This window comes from Alexandromys fortis, unplaced genomic scaffold, assembly GCF_014885135.2.
Source record: "Alexandromys fortis isolate MF-2015 unplaced genomic scaffold, M_Fortis_MF-2015_v1.1 scaffold_16, whole genome shotgun sequence".
NCBI classification, from domain to species: Eukaryota; Metazoa; Chordata; class Mammalia; order Rodentia; family Cricetidae; genus Alexandromys; species Alexandromys fortis.
This window is the reverse complement of record NW_026067893.1, coordinates 4,940,405-4,956,544: the sequence shown is the minus strand read 5'-3', so window position 1 is coordinate 4,956,544 and position 16,140 is coordinate 4,940,405. Positions and strand designations below refer to the sequence as shown.

Below are 16,140 nucleotides of genomic sequence, written 5' to 3'. Positions count from 1 at the left end.
TGGTGTAGCCATTGGTTGGTTTCTTCCTTGCTCTGGGGCCAGCAAGACAAGGTGCTTAAAATGGCCACATGGGTGAGTTCCTGGTAGTGAGCAGGATGTGTGGGGAGCTGTGGTACCCTAGCTTTGAAATGCTATAGAGAATCGGAGTATCTTACGGATATTTGGTTTCTCTGGTGGCACAGCCATGCGTAGCTTTGTGATGTTCTGAAGGCGTTACTGGTAGTAGGCTCTTCACTGAGTCATCCCTGACCGTCATGACCATGACCTTGAACATGAGCTAGCTGTCACAGATCTTTTGACCCAGGTCCTTTTACAGATCCACCACAGTGAAGCCGATGAACGGGTTTTACATTACAGGTGGCTGTCTTAAAATTCGGACTTTTGTCTATGAGGAAAGGGATGTAGAAATGTTGCCTTCCCTTTCAGCCCCCATGATGCGTTTTTGGGACCTTGCCTGCGCCCCCCCCCCCCCCCGCCCAGTGAAGTTCCTTTCCTCCCAGTGTCTAGAGTGAGCCCAATGTTGAAGATTTAAAGAAACGAGAGCTGTTCAGGGAGGCAGAGGGAATGGATGTGAGTAATCTTCCTTCACTCTGCCAGTCTGCTTTAAATGTTCTCATCCCGATTCTAGAGGACCTGTTTATCTCCAGGTGTTTTGTATGTTTTGTTATTTTTTTTTTTATTGTGAGATCCTCCACGGCAGTCTTATCACTGGTACAGAAAAGTGATTTCCCCCACCCTCCATGTGCTATTCAAATATATTTGTTAAATACCACATTTTTTAAGAAGGATGTGTGGCTTGGGTAGGGAGGGCCCAGATCATCCATGCTCAATGTCTAAGGTGGTAATTTCTTTCCCGTGTAACCAAGGGCGTGTTCTGAGGCTGCACTTGTCCCTCTGTGAGTTGAATTGGGAGATATTAGCCGAGTGGTTAACCAAACCATGTATATTATCTAGATTGCATTTGTCAAGTTCCTTTGTGTTTATTGTGTATCTGCCTTTGTGTAGGGCACTGTGCACACACAATCATATTCAATCTTCATAACCCTGCAGGACAGGCACACAGGCACGGTACGTCCCTGGAGGCAGAAATGAAGGATACTGAGGGGGTGGAAGGAGAAAAGAGTAGGGAGGGGAGACACTACTCGGCCAGGCTGGTGAAGCAGAATCCCCATCTCAGCCCTCCTGAAATTCACGGCTCTCATTCTCAGTGTCTGAGAAGCTGGCCTAAAATCCATCTTAAAGAGACTGCTGTGGCTGAGATGGTGCCTGCAAGAGCTTTGGACCGTGAGTGCGAACCATCTAGCACTCATCTCTGATTCTGAGTGGTTAGCATTGACGGAGCCCAGCCCTTCCAGAAACCAGGTCCTCTGGTTGATTGGCTCTGTCGTGTTCTACCACATATGCTTCAGTTTGGTGGCTTTCATGTGGCCTTTGAGATGGTACTTACTTCCTAGAACGGGCTGGACATCGCCAGGATTCAAAGTTCCAACACTGCCTTGTCTCTCAGGATAAGTGTTGTGTGGGCTAAGAGAGGTGGGTGCTCCACTCCAGTGATGGAAAGAAGGTAACGTGGAGAGAAAGGACCTTGGTCCAAGGCTAGAGAGACACAGGTGTCTACAGGAAGCAAGCCCTTTGTTGTAAGGGATCCAGGTACTGGCAGGCTGTGTGAAGGCAGACCCTGGTTTCTGCATATTTGATCACGGTGTTCTTCCTCTCCTGACAGCAGATCAGCCTGGATAGACAGTGGACCATGCAGTGTCTGGGGACCTGCTCGTTATGTCGTCAAGGTTGTAGCCTAGTAGACTCCCATGTCACTGCTAAAGTCAGGTAGCTCCTCAAGTTTCCATTTGTCTCCCTCTCTCTCTCCCCCCCCCCCCCCCCGCTCCGTAGCACTACTGGGGAGTAATCTGGGCTAGGCTCTCGAATGACGCAGGAGCATTGGCTGAGCTTGGGCTTTGTTAAAATTACCTTGAGGACCAAGTTCTTCACCCATCTTACTGTTACCAAATATTGTTGTCATCCCTCCCTGTGCCCCATGCTCCCTAGTAATCCTGCTTAGAAGAGAGTTTGGGATTGGTGACAGGACCACCGTGTCCCCTGTCAACTCTTGCTAATCAGGACAGTGACAGTGAACCCCACAGTTGATAAACACACCACGTGTTTGGTCTGTGCCCGCCTTCCCTATGTGCTGTCAAGTTGAAAATGTCCTTCCTTCCAAGTATTTCCCACTCCATCCCTGTCTGTCTCTTTCTTTTCCTCACCCTCCTTACTTTCTCCTGCGAAGGGAACTAATCCCTTACTCCTCCTCAGTCATACTTGACAGAAGGCTTTCCTGGGAGTCTCCTCGTGAAGGGCCCTTAGTGCGCTTCCAGGAGGAATGGCCTCAGGCTTGGGCACAGCAACTCTTTGCTTCCAGACACCCCGCCTGGCCACCACCCTGCTTGCTGATTCTGAGGCCACTCTTTTCAAACCTTAATCATTTTCATCTACAGAATGGTAGCCAGGTCCCCTGAGCAACTGGCTAGCTGTTTTTCTCTGGAAGAGTTATGGTTTCATAGGAAGCTGTAAACCAAATGACTGGAGATGCTCTTTGGGGTCTTCTAGAAAGACTGTTTTTCTTTGCTAACGTGCCGTGGGAAAGTTATGCCTTTTGACGATGCCTTCGCCACCCTCAGCTGTGGTAGGAAGCTGTTCTTCCTGTGTTCTATGCCTTCCTCATCTATTTAAAAAGCCAAACAGGGAGGCAGGAGGAAACACGGGAAGAGAGCTAGCTGCTCAGTGGTCCCTGAACTCGAGGCGCTGGTGGGCAGTGCTGGAACCTGCCTTCTTTGCTTTTAATGCAATTCCTTTTCCTTGATGTTAATGCAACTTGTGCCCTTCCTAGAAGTAATAAAAGGAAATGAAGACACATTCTGAAATGAAACTTGACTCTAATCCATTCATCATCTAATACTAGCCTCTTTATCTTCTCTGGTACCTAATCTGGTTAAATGTCCCTGTTGTAGGATTTTAGTGAAAATCCCCTATTGGGAATAGGGTTTTTTGCAATTGGATTACTCTCAGTAAATGGCCCAGTAGTTCGCTTGTTTCAGCTTAATTTTTTTTTTCCTTTGTGATCTTGCTGGGCTGAGTTATAGCACAGCATAGAGGGGGAGGGGCCAGAGCCAGGGGTGGAGAGAGGTGAGTGCTGGGGAAGGCTGGGAAGAGGGCGGTGAGATAGGTCTGAGATGCTCTTATTTTCCTCGTTTTCTGCCTCTCCTCACCATCTACCTTGCCCCAGCACACAAACACTTGTACTTTATTGGTTGGAACTGCCCATTTCTCAAATTCATACTGTTTATTAGCCCAATTCATCATCATCCAGTTAATTTATTAGCGGTCCCCGATGGCTTCCTAATGAATCAGGGCTGCGGTGATCTGCATAAAATATGCAGGTGCTGGCTGGGCCAGAGCGGCTGGAAAAGTTCAGTCTGCCATCCAGGCTGAGGGAAAGGGTGGGAGCCTACTGTGTAAGAGCCTGTGGAGTTAGGGGGTGGATCAGGAGGCTGGCTGCGCTGCTGGCTCTCCAGGTTTCTTGTAAATGAAGATTTCTTTTTGCCTGCCTCACCTGTGAAGCCAGTCTGCCTCCTAGAGGTGCTTGGGGTAGGCGATTCCACCCCACTGTGTGCATAACCCTCCTGAGCCTAAGAGAGTAAAGCTTCAACTTCTGACTCCCCTGCTCATGGGAAAGGTGCAGAACCTTTGGTTCCAGTGGTAGTGTAGAGGAACCTGAAGCAAGCCAGTGTGGGGAGCTCACTGTCTCCCATCTTTAAATGGATTAGGGAGGTGGGATGGGCATAGCAGCTGGGAGGGTGTGGGGGGGCACACGCCCTTGCTCTGAAGTTGTAACGTAGCTCACCATGCTGTCCTCTGTTCTCCCTCCCCCACAGTCGAACAAAGTTCCGGTGGTGCAGCACCCCCACCATGTCCACCCACTCACGCCTCTCATCACCTACAGCAACGAACACTTCACCCCGGGAAATCCACCTCCACACTTACCTGCTGATGTAGACCCCAAGACAGGTAAGTTGGGGAACTCTCAATGAAGGTCAGGAGCCTGGAGTGGGACGATGGAAGGAGAGGGGGTGGTGGGGGAATCTCAAAGTCTCGCCTGGGAGCCGAAAAGGATGCTCTTGGGGTGGGGGTGGGGGTCCAGCTCAGTTTGTGTGCTGGGGGCGGGGCCAGTTTTTCCCTCTTGTTTCTAGAGATCCACTTACAGGGATAAGATTTATAACAAGGTTTTTGGAGAGGGTTGCTTGGGAAATCCATTTCTGGGCACCCCTCCCCCCGCCAAAGAAACTAAGTAGTAATGGATTGGAGGTGTCTCCTGGGCACTTTGAGCTTCCTGAAAACAACATCATGGTTTTGAAGGGACCCAGTCACTTAAGAGTGACTTGTTGGTGCATCCTTAAGGGGCCACATCACCCAGGGTCTCATATTTCTTGCAGATTTCTTTGCATCTTTCTTCCATTTCAGTATCTTGGATGTTTCTGTTGTTGTTGTTGAACCCATTTTACAGATGAAGAAACTGAAGCCTAGGAAGGTTTCTTGTGTCATACAGCATTTTCTTGAGCGAAGGCTACCACACTGTCCTCAACTTCTTGACCTATCCCTTCTTTCTGTTTCCCCCAAAGGGCAAATGGTGAGAGGCAGGACTGTTTTTAGCGCCCCCTACAGCAAGATGCTGTGTGGCAGGCAGCCACTGCTCACAGGCGGGTCCCTCTGAGCCCTCTGTGTGGATGCAGCCTGGCAGTTTGATTGGCTGGAGGAGGCGACCAGCCTGCCCCAGGCTCCACAAAGTACAGGGCTCCACTTGCAGCCGGCAGCATCTCATTTGAATAATGGTAGGCCAGGGAATAGCTTTTAAATGGTTATCGTAAACCATATGATTAACGTCTAAGGACTGTTTATTTTTCCTCTGTGAACATTCTTTCAAGTGTACAAACGGCTCGGTGTAGGGTCCAAGCCCAGCTAATCTGTTTGCTTTTTGTAATAGAGAGAAAGCAATGTCTGCATTAAAATATCACCCAGGGAGACTTAATTTACAGATTAAAAGCTTCCTGAATGAATTTCCTGAAAAATGAGATAGTTTTTAATGCACGGACGTTGCTGTCCTGTCCCTTCGATTCTGGGTTAATTCTGGCACATTCTGCACATGTCGCCTCCCACTTGGACTGGGCAGCTAGGCAGAGCCATTCCTCTCAAGCCAAATTGCTCTCAGGACTCCACTTCCTGAGGATGGATGGCCAGATGTGCAGCCTGTGCCGTGAGGAAGGGAGCCGTGGTGCAGACTTTCTACATCCACTTCTGTGGGCCTCGGCAAGGCTCATGGCCCCTCTGACCCATCAAGTACCCTGGTGCCCACAGATGAATCCGCCGTCCAGGGAATCAGGCCAGAGTTGAGCACCCGAGGCCTGCCTTCTCGCTGTCTATTCAGGTTTGACTCCTGGGGCAAAGACACCAGCTGGCATTTGGTGGTTTCTCTTCATGGAGGAATTGGCCAGCTATGGGAGCTGAGTCTTTTGAGAGAAATCAGAGTCACCTCTCTGAACACTAACTTAGAATGAACTGCCTATAATCACAGCGCTTGGCAAGAGGCCGTGCGTTCAAAGTCAGCGTGGGCTGTGTAGTTAGCTCTGACTCAAAACGCTAAAATAAATTCATTAATTAAGTCTTATAAATCTAAAGTATAACTCTCACATAGGCAAGGCGTTCAAAATAAAGGGTAATGGACCAAGTAACAAAGCAAAAGGCATTCATGATCATGACTCGCTCACCTGCAGTGTGCCAAGCTTTTTAATTTTTTTTTTTAAAAACTTGAAGTAATGACACAGAGCAAAAATAGCCAAGATGGCGTCTTCCTGGTCTCATTCACTCAGCCACACCAGTCCACCCAGGAGCTAACTCACTGTGCAAACTGGCGCCGTAGGAAAAGAAGAAAGCTGGGAACAGCCCTCCCCCAGAGTCAGCCATGGCCTCCAGCTGCGATTTGAGGAGAGAGCCCCTTTCCTTATTCCTTCCCTGCTCCCCTCCCTCCACAGTCCCTCTTGCTCTTCCTGCGTACCTAAAACCCACTCCTTTTTCTCTCAGGAATCCCACGGCCTCCGCACCCTCCAGATATCTCTCCATATTACCCGCTGTCGCCCGGCACCGTAGGACAAATCCCCCATCCGCTAGGATGGTTAGTACCACAGTAAGCAGCTCCAGTTTTTATTTCTGTTTTTGTTTCTTGCATGAGCATGCTTATTATTATTATTATTATTGTGTGTCTGTCTGTCTGTCTTTGTGTGTGTCTGGTATGTCTGTGTGTCTGAGCACGGGTGAGTCTATGTTGGCAAAGAGACAGCTGATGGGACAACACAGGGGAGATGCTGTCGAGGTGTCCTGTGGATTTGCAGAAATCACAGCATTTCAATGATCTGTGTTGAAAAGGGTCAGTGGTCATTGACACTCTGAACCCATGGGACCCAAAGATGTCCTGCAGAAAGCTAGTGAAACGCATTTTGGCTCTCCCCGCAGTGGCAACCCAAACTGGACTCGTGTTGTTGGGTTGAGCTCTCTCTGTTTTAGGTGTTGCTTCTGTGGCAGCAAGGGATGGAAATAGGAGCAACTTAATGGCGAAATCTCAGGGTGAGATCTAGGTGAACTCTTGGAGAGGGAGTGGAGGTCTTTTCCCCTTCATCCCATGCATTCCAGCTACCATTTAACCCTTCACGCTGAAGGCAGATAGCAACAGTGCTGGGAAGGTCAGGTCATCTCTCCAGCGTCTCTGAGATTCCTGGCATGGCTAGTGCCAGCCTACTATGCGGTTACAGAGTGACAAGTAGAGCCCCCCCTGTTGGCATTCAGGGCCTGGGATGTTGACTCTAGTCTTGGCAGTGCCCAAATAATGTGACTGCCCCTTACAACTCAGAAGAATGATGTGTTTAGACACCAGAGCAGAAAGGCCTTTTGTGACTAAGCGTACTTTGTGCCATGTAGCACATGCGCGGACGTGCACGTAATGTTTGAGATTGTATATTTTTATGCAACTCTTTCTCCATTTTATCAGTGACCTCTAGCTTTAGAAAGCACAGGGAAAAATCCTGGTGAAACTGTCCAATCTGGGTCTTATGGAAGACAGACTTTTATGGTCCTCAAGGCAATACAATTTTGGGATAGTGCCCCTGTTCTAGCTTTTGTTTCTCCTCCAATTGAGCAGAGCCTTCGCTGTTTGCCCATCTAGAAACAACAGGTTGTGTTGGACAATAGCTACGCTAAGTACCAATTGTGGGTGCGGTTTCTTTGTCTTATTTTTGTTTGGTGAGGTAGATATGAGGGTTTGACCTGCTTCTTCTGCGGCTTCTCCACTGTATGAGGCTGAGCCTCAGTCGTCCAGTCATCAGATGGGGAGATGCCGAAGGCTAGATAAAAAGGAATAGCCAACTCAGACAGCCCTCTGTCAGGAGAAGTTGTGTGTCTTTCATGAGGATGCTATTCTGCATGTTGCTGTATTTTTTAATTATTGTAATGAGGTGTGATTGTCTATTGGTTACCCACAATTCTTCTTGGGGACTCTCCCCCCCCGGTAACTCTTGTCAACACTTGTTAATTTGACAAAAGGCTACAAATTAAGCTCTGTTAATTTAATGTTTTCTCACCGAGATCTAAATACCGAAAGAGGCCCAAAGCGCAACTGAAGTCCTTTGATTCGCTGTACTTTATTTTGGTATAAATTTACATTCATTATTGTTTTCCTTTGGATGTGTAGCCCTCAATTAGTGTGATGGCTCCATTAAAGCAAGCGAGACTTCGCCTTTAATTATTACAACAAAACACCTAGTCTCAGCGTGGGGAGAGGGTCTCTATTGACATAAGCAGAGGTTATAAAATTTAATTAGCCATTCCTATCAGATTTATGGCATTCAAATTGTTCTGTGTTTCTTCCCTTTGATCCTGCCTGTACAATCCCCAAGATTTTTGTTCTGATCAAATGAGAATAAAGCTTACTGTACAGAGAGAACGTCCCCTCTTCTTCATTTCCTCGTTCCCACCCCCGGCCTTATTTCTAGTCTCTCACTTTTTGTACCCCCTTCTTTGTAGGCAAGGTCAGCCTGTGTACCCAATCACGACAGGAGGGTTCAGACACCCCTACCCCACAGCGCTGACAGTCAACGCTTCTATGTCTAGGTGAGTTGCAGTGACCGCTCAGAAAGCCCCTCTAGACAGCCGCCAGGCCACCAGGGCCCATGAACATGTGTGGGTATATTAATATAAGCCAATATTCACTTGACTTCCCTCTACAAAATCCCAGAAAGTTGCCTTGACCTTTCAAGGTAAGTGATTGCCTGTCTAAGACATTAGTAGTCTATCCGGATGTAGAGCAACATAGTGTCACAGATTAAGAAGGCAGTTGTGGGGCTGGGAGAAGCTCAGCAGTTAAGAGCACTTGCAGCTCACGAAGAAGGCCTGGCTTCAGTTCCCAGCACCCACGTGGCAGTTCACAACCATCTATAGCTCCAGTTCCGGGAATCCAGGACCCTCTTCTGGCCTCCCCTAGCAGCAGGCAGGCTCGTGGTGCTCATTCATGCAGGTGCAGACACTCATACACATAAAAATAAATAAGTCTTAAAAACCACAGCAAAGTGTGCAGGGAAGGGATGTCTAGAGTGGGCAGGGCTTCAGGGAGAAGTGGCTAGAGTGGGTGGTGCTTCTGGGGGAAAGTAGCCAGAGTGGGTGGAGCTTCAGGGGAAAGTGGCCAGAGTGGGTGGGGCTTCAGGGGAAAGTGGCTAGAGTGGGCAGAGCTTCATGGGGAAAGCGGCTAGAATGGGCAGGGCTTCAGAGGGAATGTGGCTAGAGTGGGCGGAGCTTCAGGGGAAACTGCTAGAGTGGGCGGAGCTTCAGAGGGAAAGTGGCTAGAGTGGGCAGGGCTTAAGGGGAAAGTAGCTAGAGTGGGCGGGGCTTAAGGGGAAAATGTCTAGAGTGGGTGGTGCTTCAGGGGAAGTGGCTAGAGTGGGTGGTGCTTCAGGGGAAGTGGCTAGAGAGGGCGGTGCTTTTGAAGTCACTGTTTCTCTGTTATCCTCTGCTGGGTAAGAAATAAGGAAGTGAGGAGAAGATAACTTAATGGTTATTATACAGACATTTGAGAAAAAAAAATAGATGGGTCTTTAGAAAGCTCAGATTTCAGTTCAGAGTCTGTAATAAGCTGTATCCTGGCCTCTTAGGGCAGCAGTGTCCAGTAGAAATGTTTACATTCCCCCCAACCTTTCCTGTCTATCACTTTAAGAAGATTGCCCCCTGCCCACTACGACCCCCATGGTGAAACTGTTTTTTACCACACGTTATATTTATCAGTCATACTGTGTGACTGTAGTATTCTCTTTTCTACACCCTGCGGCCATGCCACAGCTGCCATTCTGATTTTCTGTTTTTCTTAACTTAGCTTTTACATGTGCCATGCATTTACACTTTATAGCACATATCAAGTTGGACTGAGCACATTTGAGGGACTTAAGGACACATGCCTGATGGCCATGGTATTGTCCTCCCCAATGCTGCTAAATCTTTGAAAGTTGTAAAGAAATTATGCGTGCATCCATTCCTCTAGACTCATATTTAAAGCATATATACTGCATATACATGTATTGCCAGGACTCATTTTCCTCTGTCTAATTAATTCCAGCTAATTTTTCAGTGACTGCTAGTTTATTTACAAACTGGTTGGCAGCAGTATGTTTAAGTAGTCACTAATTGCCCCTAATGATAGTTTTATTTTCTGTTCATCTGATTTTCGGTTGAGTTAATTAAATCGGTGGAGGTTTAGACTTTCCTGATGGGCTGAAGCAACCAATCCGTTTTGATGATGCCACGTGATTCAATTAGCATGCAGTACATGGCAAGGCTGCTGTCCCCCTGCCTCTGCCTCCATGCTCTGTGGCCAACGGCGGGAGCCAAAATGAGAGAAGGGACTGAAGGTTGCCTGGAACGCCTTCTTCTCCTGCTTGCAGAACAGCAACTATTGTTTTGGATAGAGTGAGACTCACACCCCCGAGAGAGGCAGGCTAGACTTTAGACTTTAGAGTTATCCACAAATATCACGCAGCTCGGAAGATCTGTGCCCTACACGTGATATATCATCTCAATCTCAGAAACCATGCCCTTATAAGCTAGGCAGGAAGATGATTTTCTATATCCTCTCTGCTGGAGAAAGTAGAAAGGTTATACTCATTAAATGATGTCGTCACCAGCCCCTGTAAAGCGTGGGAACGAATGGGAACCCTCCTGGGAGGAGGGGGGGGGCTGCTTGTGATCCTGACTCGGTCTCAGAGTTCGCATGCTGCTCCCAACTCTTCCTCCTGCTTGTTTGTTCAGTGCATCCAGAGGCGGAAGGCAACAAAGTAACCGTAGCATCGGGAGTGGGGGTTAAGCTTATTGATTGAATTATCGTTAGGAGGCCAGCTGATGATTTATAGGTCGCAGAGTGTGGAGGAAAGGAAGGGGGTAGTGGGAAGAAAGGTTAGGGGCTGGTGGTACATGGTGGGGGGGAGGTGGCCAATTCCCCAGGTAGGCCAAATGAAAGGTAGCTAGTTAAAAAAGCGTATACAGCAAATTAAATGCATTATTGTGGTAATGGGGCGACAGAAGTATAGGTCTATTATATGTATGGCAGTTATAGCGAATGTAGGCAGCTTGCCCTGTTCCAGAACACCCTTTGATATTTATTCTATTCAGCAGCGGGGCCAGGACTTCTCGGAATTAAGTGATGGGTCATTATACTTTAAACACCATGGAGAAGCCTAGATTGGCAATTAAACAGCTCTTGCTGACACTCACTTGTGCCACCCTGTGACCCCCTTTAGATTGAGATGTTGGAGCTCCGGGCCCTCAGCCTGCTAAATTGGGCAAGGCTCTTCTCATGACGAGAGCGGGCCCTGAAATCTGCCGGCTTCAAAGGGAGCGAGATCATGTATAAACCATAATGTGGGTGCACCGTGGCTCACAAAAAATAAGGCAGGAAGAGATGAAATGTTACAAGTGCAAGGGGGAAAATGAGAGAATAATGACGATCCTAATGCAACTCAAAGCGGGATTGTTGCACGGGAAAATGCATCCTACTGCTTGTGCATAAAATCAAGGCCGGCAGATGACATGCGGCTAACAGAAATGTGTCGGCACTGAAGCAAAGCAGGAGTGAGTACGAGAGAGGCCCCTGAGACAGCCAGAAACAAAAATTAGTTGTCCTTAACAAGTTAAGGTTCATCATTATATTCTGGCTTGGAGCCATGAAAGCAGACGGGGGTATATAATGAGCTGCTGAGAATTTTTTGAGGGTGTTTATTGCATTTCAGGAAGCGGTTGTCTGCAGGAAAGGGTGAAGGTGTGTGTATCTCGTGGGCCACACACTTACTCACGCGCAGTCTTTCTGCTGGTGTGCAGTTTTCACAGGAACCAGCGTGTGTAGAGGTCAGGGAACTCGCAAGCACCACCCAGGTCCCCCAGGCCTAGAATGTGCTCCTCTTGACGCCTTTGCCTGGTATTTGTATGTGTGCCTGCACACAGGCGAGGCCACAGTCCCGCACCGTCTTTCTGTCTCTCTCCCTCGTATGTACACGTAGTCACATGTCACAGGAAAGTAACATGTGCTTGAGACATTCATAGGAAGACCTGCCAGCCCACCTGCCCTGCACTAAGGGACTTCCAGGACCACATCTTCTTAACTTGCTTTTGCTCTATGGGCTGGGGACAGCAGGAGGGACAGGGTGCTAACTTGAGAACTCAAGGGTTTGCTTTTCCTTCCTTCCTTTCTTCCTTCCTTCCTCCCCTTCTTCCTCCCCTCCCCCCTCCCTCCCTCCTCCCTCTGTCCCTCCCTCCCTTCTCTCTCCTTTTTGTTTTGTTTTGTTTTGTTTTGTTTCTAAGGGTACAGGAGTGGGGTTGGTTGTTACTCCCCTGCACACACAGTCTCTCTGACTACTGTTAAAGCATTTCATTGTTTCCAAATGCCAGCTTTGCCTTAGTTTGCAAAGACTGTCGCAGTAGAGGGTGGGGTTTCTGAGGCAGGTAACTACAATGGCTCTGGGACCTCTGAAAAGATCAACATCCTTCATTGGGTATTTTTGTCTGTTAAGATGTACTGAGCCTGTTCGTTCTCTATTTTTTTGAAATCCCATTTGTTATAATATATTTTTCCGATCCACTTATGAAAGGAACTCTGTAAACAAATACAAGATCCCTTTGAAATAATTGTCTTCATGGCGCCTCAGCAAGACCCCTCTCGTCCGGAAGTAGCTTTCTCAAGAGCAGGGTGCTGGTCCACGCTGGTCCCTGGGTGACACTTGTCCTCCTCTGGTTTGGCCTTATTAGAAGGACAGCCATTGCCTCGGGCCAACTTCTCTTCACCCCATTTGAGCAATCTGTTCTTCCCTCCTTTGCCCTTTCTCTAATCACTGTGTGTGACTTCAGTCGAGGAGGTGTTTTCCCACCAGCACAAACAAAACATGTCATTTGGCAGCCGTTTGTCCTATAGAGCTGAAATTAGCGTTTGTGTCCTGGCAAATTCGTATGTCGGGAAACGCCGGTCGAAGAACTGAAGGACTTTCCCAGAAGCAGGGATCGTTACTGTCTTATCTGTGATTACAATGTCTATCATTTACAAGGATTTTGAATGATGCGCAGATAACATGTTAAGTAAAAATAAGAATCTTAGAGGAGAAAGGGCATACAAATCAGAATTCAGTGCAAAGCACTGCTGTGTGCATTTCCCCATTTTCCTTTTAAAAAATTATTCAAAATGCCGTGACTTAGGATGGGCATCACGCAGGAACTATCAGAATCTCTCTCTCTCTCTCTGTCTCACTCTCTCCTCTCACTCTCAAGTAGTGGGCACAGCAACAAAAGAGAAAATGAAAATCTGATTGCTCTCGTCACCAGGATGAGGCCTAACGAGGCATGCAGAGCGTTGTCGAGACATGCATATCCGTGTCAGCCACGTTAATGTTTTATTTAGCTGTCAGTACACAACAGACGTTACCACCTGTCCTTCTAGAGCTGATCTGCGAGGACGCAGCTCATGCCTCAGAAACCAAGCAGACGTGCGATTTCTGGCTGGCCGTCCAAGCCCACTTTTCTGCCCAAGTACATCAGTTGAATTTGTCCTTTGCTAAAGATGTTAAAAATCATAATGTCTCATGTCAGTAGCAATAATGAAGGGGAAGATCGACTTTAATGACATTATGAGAATCATTATGTTTAATTTATCACTAATTAATGCTGGCAGGTTTCATATGCCCTGGGTTGCTTTCATGTGGATGCTACTGTGCTTTTTTTTTAAATTGTGTGTACACATCCCTCCTCGTTCATTCATTTGATTCTGACGATTTACACAGCTTTCTGTCTTCTAGGTTCCCTCCCCACATGGTCCCTCCCCATCATACTCTCCACACGACCGGCATCCCCCATCCAGCCATCGTCACCCCAACAGTCAAGCAGGAATCCTCACAGAGTGACGTCGGCTCACTCCATAGCTCGTAAGTGTTACAGTTGCCGTGTCATGCTCTGTGGCCTGGGTGATGGTTGCCATGGTGGCTGCTGCTTGGTGGCTTCCTGGCCACGGTCAGCGTCTCCTGCTTGACCCTTGGCAACACCCCGTCCCTATGGCCTCTGGCTTCCTATAAAGGAGGACGTGCTCGCTAGCAGGTCACACTGATTGTCACACTCCTTCCCGGATCAGAGATCTCCATGGTGTGTGTTTGAAGAGACGGGGGATGGCATTTGGAGCTTTGTTCGGCAAGCAGGACAGAACCCTGGGAAGTGGGGTCGGCCACCCTGTGCTTCTCCTCTGCCCTGGGAAAATGTCTGTTTGCAAATGGCGAGGAAGCGATCTCAGAATCTCTCACCAGCCCGGCCTCCTCCAGCTGCTCCTGGGCCTTGCTCTGGGGTGCAAATGAACTTTTTAACTTGAAACCGCCAGGCTTGGGTGGGAAGAGGAAGGAGCATGGGCTCTGCTTTGGGGAATGCTGATGCACAGTTGCTTACTGGATGGCGTCTGCCCATCTCCTTCTGTCTCTATCCAGAAAACATCAGGACTCCAAAAAGGAAGAAGAAAAGAAAAAGCCCCACATAAAGAAGCCCCTCAATGCGTTCATGTTGTATATGAAGGAAATGAGAGCGAAGGTGGTGGCCGAGTGCACACTGAAGGAAAGTGCAGCCATTAACCAGATCCTCGGGCGCAGGGTAGGTGGTCCTCCGTGGAGAGAACCAGAGTGGGCCAGAAACCGTGACTGGTGTCCCTTTACACCTTGCTCTGCCGAGCATGGCCACAATCCTGCCACTTTGAGTCCTTGTCTGGCTTCCACTGATCAAGATCATTGAGCGTTTGAACAGCCTTTAGGATACCACATCCCTCATCTTCCCGCGAGGACAGGCTTGGTTTCTCTGGGTACCATTGTTAGTGTCAGGCCCCAGCAAGCATCAGTATCTGCACGCTCTACCGTGTCTGCATAGACTCGGGCCCTCGTGGCATTGAGTCTGGTTTATCTCCGTGCTGCCGTTTGTGATGTTTCTGCCTGTCTCTCTCTCTCTGCCCGTGTTCTCTGCAGTGGCATGCCCTGTCCAGGGAAGAGCAAGCAAAGTACTACGAGCTGGCCCGGAAGGAACGACAGCTTCACATGCAGCTGTACCCTGGCTGGTCTGCGCGGGATAACTATGTACGTGGACCACTTTCTGGAGAATTCAGTCTTTGTGGGTATATATTGTATGTCTGCAAGGACCCGAAGGATGGGTTATTGCCTGCTTGAACCGGGCTTCTAGACCGTTCATTCTGTCCACTTCTAGGACCTGTCCCTGACCTCCAGTCAAGGAGCTTGGCTTTTAGTGTGACTCTATTATATTAGCAGGAGACAGGCAGGAAGCTGGCATCTGTGTTCCCACACGGGACCCTGGAGACTAATTTGGGGTGTCTGTATTTTTCTACCTACCTGTTAGAAAAAGTAGAGCTCCAAAACACATTCAAAAGTACTGCATTCCAGAAATAAAGACCACACTAGATAGATGGGTGGGTGGGGCATTTTAACTCCTTACAGACCTTCCAGCAGGGAAGGGAAGCCTCAGGGAAGGAAACCCATTAAGCATCTGTCTGTGGCCAGCCAGGCTGTCACAGGAGCCCGTTTCACTCCGAGAACGGCATGATGGGAATATCCCTGAAAGTAGCCAGCAGAAGCCATCTTTTGGTAGGGAAGATGAAATGAGTCTGGGTTCCACAGAGGTGGGGAAGGATGTGTGTCACATAACACATCTGTCATATGATGTGTGTGCTTCTGAGCTCTATTGGCAAATTTTCTGTCTTGCTTCTTAAACCTCCTCTTTAGTAGGACTGTTGTTACTACCTGCACTGATGGCACACAACAGATTTCCAGTTCCGGAGCCCTGTTGTCTCTCCCATTAGTCCTGATCCTGTGTTTACACAGCAGCTCTGAGTTCTGGGCATCTTCCTTCTCCAGATAGGTAGCACGTCTCTTGCTTTGTCTCTTTGTTGCATCATGTTTGGTCTCATGAAATGTCTCTTCCATCCACTCTGATGTCAAATCAAACCTGTCTTGCTGCCAGCACAGGCTTCTTTTCCTCTTCTCTCTTGGAGCCAGCAGAGTATTTTCCCGGTGGTGCCAGTGGAGAAGCTGGGAGGATGACTCCATTCCATTGATATCATCTCTCCAAGGGCTAGCTCTTTGAATTTCCTTCACTCTTTTCCCTCATACCTGTAAGAGTGGAGCTGGCTCGCCTGCTGTCCATCAGGTAGACAAAGAGTCTGGACTGGGATCTATAGCAATGCCCCTGCCCATGACCCTTCAGGCCTCCCTGCCCAGACAGCACTTCCGCTCTTGAGAGAGCAGCCAATGTCACTAGCAGACAAGCATCATGAACTCTTAGCTTCGTGAGACCTTGCTGCTTGTCTCTGTGTGTGCTGCTAGGACGCCTTTCTTCTGAGACCTAGGGGAAGAGAAGAGCAGTTGAGCTCTCCCAACCCAATCCCAGGTGGCACTCCAGGGCTAGGCACCCTCCTGTACATATTCCACCACATCATCTCAGGAGAGCTGTCCCTCTGACTCTTGGGAGCTCTGGCTTATTACA

At 48.5% G+C, this 16,140-nt stretch overlaps 1 protein-coding gene across 47 annotated transcripts in view; it reads left to right on the top strand.

Annotated features, from left to right (window-relative positions):
- Tcf7l2 (transcription factor 7 like 2) overlaps positions 1 to 16,140 on the top strand; it is a 208,076-nt gene that overhangs the window by 179,604 nt on the left and 12,332 nt on the right. For 23 of the 47 annotated variants that reach the window (XM_050149200.1, XM_050149205.1, XM_050149174.1 and 20 more), the window contains 6 exons: positions 3,930 to 4,062; positions 6,130 to 6,232; positions 8,122 to 8,208; positions 13,401 to 13,541; positions 14,088 to 14,247; positions 14,613 to 14,720. In XM_050149200.1, coding sequence (XP_050005157.1) covers positions 3,930 to 4,062; positions 6,130 to 6,232; positions 8,122 to 8,208; positions 13,401 to 13,541; positions 14,088 to 14,247; positions 14,613 to 14,720 — 732 coding nt within the window. The remainder of the gene's footprint in view (positions 1 to 3,929; positions 4,063 to 6,129; positions 6,233 to 8,121; positions 8,209 to 13,400; positions 13,542 to 14,087; positions 14,248 to 14,612; positions 14,721 to 16,140) is intronic. The other 24 variants (XM_050149349.1, XM_050149356.1, XM_050149334.1 and 21 more) reach the window with 4 other exon arrangements.